The following is a 7,988-nucleotide window of genomic DNA, read 5'->3' on the forward strand; positions in this document are numbered from 1 at the left end:
TTGTTTTCAGGGGTGTGCTCTTAAGTAAGAGCTAACACAAGTCGGTAAATGAGGAAGTTGCATAGATGAAGTGTCAGCTGTGAGGGGGAAGAGAGATTTTTTGAAAGGTCTGACTGACACACTTTGTATCGACAATCTGCACAGATATGGTGTTAACTCGGACATTACACAATGGAGATATAATGGCTTTTAGACTGTTAACCAAACAAGAATTTACTACTTACGAATCTCATTTTGAAATATCCTCCTGGCAGCCTGCGGTTAGTTAGTGATTCTGTAAATGATAACAGTGTGTGCGACAGAGGAAAAGATATTTGAAAAAAAGTTTAAAAAAAAAAAAGAAGAGGAAACTGTCACCGCGGCTGACTCCGATATTTTCTATTTTTAAATCAGTGCAATTGAAAATGTGGTCTAAGTTGAATATGGGCTAGTCAGGCCTTGAGTATTTGTGTAAGTTGGGCTTATGTGATTCATTTTCTTAAGTTTCATTATTTTTGTTTAGCCCAGAATAAAGATGACGACACATCTCCACTTCCTCTCACTATCCACAAACGCTATAATCTTGCGCATTTGGAGAAATAATTAGCTCCCTAACGATAGGGGGGGTGGAGCCGCTGTATGTAGGTCCTGCTGATAAACACACTCGACCAATCGTTTCAGTCTCAGACGATTCTCTCCATCTCCACAACATCATGTACTTTTACTTTTTAAAGTTGGTCCATTTCCCAACCACTAACATGGAGAGGGTGGGGTTTAGGATATGTTCTGCAGCCAGCCACCAGGGGGCGATCAAGATGCTTTGGCTTCACTTTGGGGAGCAGCCATGTCATCCGTCTTTATTTACTGCTTTTAACTCTCAATAACAGATACATTTTACTAGGGGAATGTGACAGGGGCCAAGAAAAAAAAATATGTTTGGATGAAACCAAGGTGCAGATCCAGGATTGTTTTGAAATCACATTTTTGACTGAGATTTTTTCTCAGGTCATAACTCAAGCAAATATCGGGCACATTTAGGGAACTGGCACCTAGAAGTGTGAAATCAACCGCCTGATTGAGTTTCAGAGGGCCGTTGGGTATTGGTGGGGGTTTCACTCTGAGTGGCATTTTGTTATTGAACTCTATTTTTGCAAGAATATATTTAATTCCAGTTTCTTTTATATTTCAAATGGCTTTTTTTCTTCAGAGTATGAGTTTATTAAATAGTATCGTTGAGAAGACCATGGGATCTCAAATCTAGACAAATGGGGCGATTCCATAAGAGTCAACAACGTAATCGGCTCCTCTGTTTGCCAAAGATTGTGAATAAACATGGTGTTATTAAATGTCTCCTTCAGTCTTGAGATAAGCAGGTTGCACTTTATTGAGAGATTGTTTTTACACAATATTTGAGATTATTTCATAAATAGCTTAATAAATTCTCCTCTTGTAATGACACACAACAGCAGCCAACTTTCAATCCTGTGTGTTGCTGAACATCCTGAGATGAGCAAGGCAATCAGAGGTTAGTGTTCGTCAAATGCCATCTAGTGGTGGTATTAACGAACAGCACATGAAGAACAAAACCATGCTGTTGTTTAAATAGTTAAAATCAACATGTCACCTTTTTACTACAAATTCCAGCTTATGATCAATGTTACAAAAATAAATCACCATTTTCACTTGAACATAGTATTTTAGCTATGAATGATTTTATTGTTTAAAAATGACTTCAAATACACAAGGGGAAATTATTTTCATGATGTGGCTACAATTCTCACTCGTTTCAACCACTCCCATATTATAGGCAATCTTTTTTTACTGCTTAAGACATTTCCAAATCCAGCTCATACCGAGTTACCAATTCTTTATGTACATCTGTGCGGTCTAAATCATACAAACGCTGTCTGTGTAAGTAAGACTGCTGAGTTGAGCTGTCTGTGATCATTGTGTTATTACTCGTGCTGATGTAGAATGCCTGGTAAACTAACTGAGTGTAGGTTTAAACACAGGAGATAAAGACTGCTAACTGGCCTCGTGTAAACTTGGAAAAAGGCAACAGAAGATGCACAGAACCACAGAGGGTCCCATCAGAACTGGGGCAAGGCCACGGTCACTGAGGCAGTTTCAGACTACGCTCTCCAGCACTGATATTAACCGCTAAAACTGTTATTAATCAGGCAATTCAAGTAAGATTCCTGGTGCTTTGAGGAAAGGATCACAGGACACATTTTGAGAAAACCTTTGAACCAACGAGTAAAAGTCGATCAGAGGGACTAGAAGAGTAAATTTGGGGGGAAAAAACAATGACTCGACGACAGAAACGTAAAATTAACTACATTCTGAACTGATTCAACTCAATGTAAATTGCCAAAATAAAAAGGGACTGAAACCTTATGAAAATTAAACCGTTGCATAACATGTATCAGCTGAGGTACAGCATGCATGCCATTTGTTGATCCAAAACAAAAATAAATATACCTATAGAGTATATTTCCTATATATCAGTCTATCCTCTGAATAGTTTTCTTTTCTCCACATTTCACTGATTTGCCATATTACAAAACACGTGATATGGAAGGAAAAGTAAAGCACCAAGGAAATTCTCATGCACGCTTGCTGTAATACCTGTTCAGTCATTGAGTAAATTTGTACTAGAGAACCTTATAAAATGTATGAATCGAAAGGAATGGAAATAACTCCAGCAGCTTCAGAATTAAAACTCTGGTCGATGGCAAAGAGTAAAGAGGCAGTGAAGCACTTGGAAAACCTGCGATTGTCTCCTCTTGGAATTTCAAGGAATTTCAAAGAAAACTAGAGGCATCCCAAATGTTGCAATCCTCTTCCTCTTGCTTTTCTCCACCCGTTTCCCCCCGTCCTGACAACGCTGTTATGGAAGACCCACAACGCTCCGATTTGAAATGAGGGATAGGAGTTCAGGAGCACCCCTGATCTCACACCTCTTGCATTGGTCCCCTCCCGTTCTCCTTTTCCTCCTCCAGATCTCCTCCTCTCTCCATCCCTCTGAGACTGAAGTGCATGATGAAGCTTACAGATGGAGCACTAGCGCTTTGCTTTGCCGTCATCTGCTTCTTTGTCTGATTGAAGAAAAAAGTAGTCGTAAGGCCTTTGGTTTCAAACATGATAAACAGAATATGAAGTTTGTGAATTTGTATATTTCCTGAAATCCACAAAAACGATAACACTGCAATAACTCTGTTGTTGATGAAGACGTTTACTGAGCTTTTTAAGAAGCTGTGAACACACAGGTCTAGTTTCTTTACTGAACTGAAGGAAACTGTTCAAGGCAGTTACAGAGTAAAGTGACAACTGAAATAACCAGAAGTGATGCGAGTGCTCGCTTTTATATTGCATTTTTAGTACTATGAATTAAAAACAATGTAATATGCAACATCACCACTTCATTTATGCAATGTTTTAAATTTACAGAATGGGTCAGAGTTCATGGTTGTGTTTTCTCACCTTTCTTGACATCGTCTCTCTTCTTGGCCGCATCCTCCCTCTGTTTCTTGATGATGGCCAGTCTGGCGAGGTCGGCCCTGGCCTGATCAGTCTTCCCCTCAAGATGGAGTTTCATGTAGCGCTCCTTAGATTTCTGCTTCTCTATCTCCTCTCTGAAAGAACAGAGAAGAATTCACATAAGATAAATCAATTTATTCTCGTACAAAATAAGAACCCGTTGCTAGAAACCAGGATAAGAGACAGTTTATAATTTCAGGAGCTTAAACTAAAACAAACAAACAAATCAAATGTATCCTTTTTGAGTGACACTAACCTCTCTCTGCGACTCAGTTCTCTGGGTGCAGCGACATCTATTTCAGTCACCTTTTTGTTCTTTTGGGACACACGGTTTGGATTTTCAATCTCTATAAGCCCTTCCACTCCACTCCTCTTTCTGGACTGTGTACAGGGAAAAAAAATAATTTTATAACCTCAGTGAAAGAGGAAGACGACTCCAGCTAGCAACACACAGCTTGTAAATAAATGCCAATCTTTCAGTATATTGCAAGTCTACTGTGAAGATTTCTGTAGTCAATTATTCAGGAGTATGTTTATCCTTCAAAAACAAAAACATTTCAGACCGACTGCATATTCTCATTCCCTCTGATAACTGGCAAAAAGTGCACATGGAGACGTGTTCTATTCAAACACTTCCACCACCCCTTCATCGGCATACTGGGGAGTACAGTAGATAGTGAATTTTAATTTTTGGGTGATCTATGCCTCTCCGCTCTCTGCTGGTCTGGAACTTTCTACTTCTCAAATCTGCAGACATATTTTCAGGAGATTTTCAATAAGATTAGAGAGATTAATTATGTTGATCCAAATAATACGAGCAGCTGGAGGGGGAAATAGAAAAAGAGTGGTAAAATAACATATCTAGAGTTGAGATGCACAGTGAAAACAGGTGTCACACTGTAGAACTAAATTCTTATGGCATAGAAATAAAGATGAAACACAAAATCACAGAGGAGCTCATAGATCACCAGAGGATCATAGATTAATTTAAACAGTAAGGATTAATTCAACACAACTGCCTCATAGAATAAATAAGCACCCACTTAACCTTCTCATCACTCACCAGAGACTCTTCATCGCTGCTGCTCTCCTCCTCAGACTCGTCATCGCTCTTTTTTTCTGCACCGCCACTTTCTTCCTGTTAAACACACAAACGCTGCTTTCAGACATGCACTGAAGGCAAGATAATCTCTTAAATGATAGGGAAAATAAATTAGTCAGTTGCGATGGAGTTTCTCCTGCCTGCCAGCCCCCTGGTAAAAAACCCCAGATAAAGTTCAAGTGAGAAATCAGCAGAAGATTATCTGGATGATTCACCACGAGCTAGTAGGCGTGTTTATAAGGTTTTTAACATGCGATGTAGGTCAAACTGAAAAAAATGTATATATATATATTATCTCTGAATAAAAAAGATGACCGATACAAGTAGAAGACACTGACGAATATGTCAACTTAGAAAGATAGGATTTGAGAGCTTTTGGCAATAAAGGGCTATTGTGACATCGATCTCTGCAGCTGAATTTATGTCACGTCCATGCTGCATCAGTCCTCAATTGAACACTTTAATAACTAGTGGTCGGTGAAAAAATCAATTCTGTTCAGTATCACGATATTTTGCGCACGCACTTATATCGATACAGTAGCACAAAGTACTACTACTACTTCTTTTTTTTAATACTTTATTTACAATTTTTGCAATATTTAATTATATATGTAACAGCCCCTGGCTGGCAAAGCATGACGAGGAGAGTCTGAACCAAAATGCCAATATTCCCAAACTAATTTAACATTTTGGTTCATGACCTTGCAGCCAACTGGACTGGACTAGCAATACACATTTTTGTTTATTTTTCTCAATTTGACTGAAGCTCTAAGTTACTCTTATTTATATGATTATTCTCAGGTTCTATTATGTCTGCTTGATGTTACTGTATTGCATTTAAATAATTGTAAGTTATGTGCTGGGAGCTCAGCATTCATGTGAGAGGTCTCCTATTCAGAAAATAATTACAAAAGGTCCTGTGTCCTGAATGTTCAAGGACAAAGTTTTAGCACTACCCTTTCTTAGTTTTGGCACTTCAGTTAATGTGTAGAAGACAATGTTGTTCACAGACGTTGAGCAGTCTTATTTTCCTCATTTTTGGTCATACCTTTGAATAATATGGTGGACATGAATCGCATCGCAATATTTGCTGTATCGCAATATGTTAAGAATCGTAATAATATTGAATCGTGGCCCAAATATCGCAATACTATCGAATAGTCACATTTTTAACCAATTTCCACCCCTATTAATAACACATTATTCTGTTGTCGTGAAGGCACCTTCGCAGGGAATCTCCTACTGTGTTCTTCATATGTGAAAGGCAAACTCCAGACAACGTACGAAGCCTATTGCGCGGACGTTCTCCTAAATTCATGTCTGAACATTTATTCATTGGAGTAAATACAGGTCTGCCACTCACCAACTCCTTCTGTGCTTTCATCTGTCGGTCGATCTCCTCGGGGTTGCTGAACTGCTTTCCCCGGCCCTTGTGGTTCTTTTTCCCTGCAACACGGTCGTCAGAGATGTCAATGGACAATCAACAATGTGACAACTTCAAAAACATTCAAACAAGTTGGCTCAATTACTTTCACGACAGTTGGGTGTCAGAATCTGAGGGCAGACACCAACACAATCTTTCTCAAATGAATCAATAGTCACACTTGAGTCATAACTAGTTTCATTTAGAATTAGTTTAAATACAATGATGTATGAGGACCCGTGTAGTTAGGGGAACAGGTACAGTCCAGTCCATGTACAGCTCAACATATAAGATCTCACGATATTACGCGGAGACTGTGTGGTGGGAGATGAGTCACACTTGAGGTTCACTGAGGGCCGGCAAACGTTCTGTTGTGTCTACTCAGCATAAGATAAAGACGTGGAGCTGAATTGCTACTCGGTGCTTTACTATGAAGTGTAACCATAACCCTAACCCTGCTAACAGTGACAACAACTAACAACGTGGAGTTTAAAAACACACCATTGTGCTCTTTAAAGGAAGCCCAAGCGGTGCCTGTGCACATGGTACTGGGGGCTAAACACACCTAGCTTCAAACAACAAACCCTACAAACAGTTTTCTGTGTTTGAATAACAAACTAGCTCGTAGCTGGGTCGGCGCCCATGCGTCCGAGACGTAAAGTGACAACCGGTGCGTTTGCCTCGTTGTCCCCCGAGTGGCTCAGACCCGTGAAACGCGATGCTAACCGGTTAGCATGCTACAAGCTAAGCATGAGAGGCTTCATCATACCGCCTCGGCTAACAGCTCGCTAGCCACAGTTAGCTAGCTACACAAGGAGCACGTTACACCACTCGGAGCAGAAGCACTCACCCCCTCGAGGCATGACTGGAAGCGGTGTTCACACGGATGGACTCGGCTGCTGTGTCTCCGGAGAAGCGGACGGTCGTGCGGGTAGAAGCGGGAGTTTAAAGAGCCCGGAGTGAAAAGGTTGGAAAGTCTCCCGCTGCCGCAGCACACACGTCAAGTGAAGACCCGTGACGTCATCCGCTGTCTTCTTCTTGACCGCCTCAACGCATCGGCGGCGCATCGCTGCCCCCCTCAGGGCGATCACCGCCACTGCATCAGCTCATAAAACTCTCGAACAGTTTGAAGCAATGAAGGAATTCTTTTAATTCTAAGCCAAGTGAGGTCAACACAGCGGAGACAGTTTCTTCTACCCCCACTAATTATAAGACAGTGTTATTACTCTATAGTATTTTATAGTTATATAGCATTTTACACACTGCAGGAGAACGTGTTTTATGGTCTCAGTCCTTCAAGGCCAGTCCACAGTGGCCTAACCGCAGACTCAATAGTGGAACTGTTCTTCCCACAGAAGTTATAGCAATCCTATAAACCAATGGCTGCATACCAGAGTCAGACCTGCCGTCTCTTCTCCATCCCATGCTTTTTGCCAAGTTTTTAGGAATTCCATATTTGATTTTAAAATACATTTTTCAGTGTGCGCCATAAAAATTCCCATATTTTCCCATGTGTAGTTTTATTCACCTCTATACCAACATTTGTTTTAGATCACCTTTGGCTCAGACTTCTAGCCACCAAAGGTCCCAGAATTAATCATCATTAATAATTATAATAGTTACAAAAACATTATTTCTATTGTACTTTTTAAAATAGCATTTACAAAACGCGAAAGCAAAAGGACAAAATAAAATCAAGAGAAATATGGGCCCAAGGAGGATCCACCAATTGGATTCTTGGTTGCTCGTTAATGGAAGGACACATTTATTAGCTGCTTTTGAAGTAGCCTTTGAAATGGGATAGCCAGGTCCCTCCGCTCTGATGCAATTGGTCTTTAAATGTGGCCTCCGAATTGAGACACAGCTGGTCTGTGTTTGTAAGTGAAGGCGTAAGATGAATTCACTGTGCATGGTGGAACTTGGGGTCCCACTATAAGAATGTGT

General features: G+C 40.4%; 1 protein-coding gene across 1 annotated transcript; it reads right to left on the reverse strand.

Annotated features, from left to right (window-relative positions):
• Positions 1-2,964: 2,964 nt before the first annotated feature.
• Positions 2,965-7,058, reverse strand: pdap1a (pdgfa associated protein 1a). Its single transcript, XM_061094519.1, has 6 exons — positions 6,895-7,058; positions 5,985-6,067; positions 4,583-4,657; positions 3,776-3,900; positions 3,463-3,614; positions 2,965-3,077 (listed from the first exon to the last, which is right to left on the reverse strand). The coding sequence occupies exons 1-6, from the start codon at positions 6,905-6,907 to the stop codon at positions 3,043-3,045; spliced, it is 483 nt and encodes a 160-aa protein (XP_060950502.1). The 5' UTR covers positions 6,908-7,058; the 3' UTR covers positions 2,965-3,042.
• Between the last annotated feature and the right edge of the window lie 930 nt (positions 7,059-7,988).

This window comes from Limanda limanda, chromosome 21 (assembly GCF_963576545.1).
Source record: "Limanda limanda chromosome 21, fLimLim1.1, whole genome shotgun sequence".
Lineage (NCBI taxonomy): Eukaryota > Metazoa > Chordata > Actinopteri > Pleuronectiformes > Pleuronectidae > Limanda > Limanda limanda.

Excerpts from the sequence above, each read along its gene's own strand:
- pdap1a (XM_061094519.1), bottom strand. Across the intron at positions 4,658-5,984 it reads TGAAAGCACAGAAGGAGTTG|GAAGAAAGTGGCGGTGCAGA; the intron begins GTGAGTGGCAGA and ends TGTGTTTAACAG. Across the intron at positions 3,078-3,462 it reads GAGAGACGATGTCAAGAAAG|ACAAAGAAGCAGATGACGGC; the intron begins GTGAGAAAACAC and ends TTCTTCAATCAG.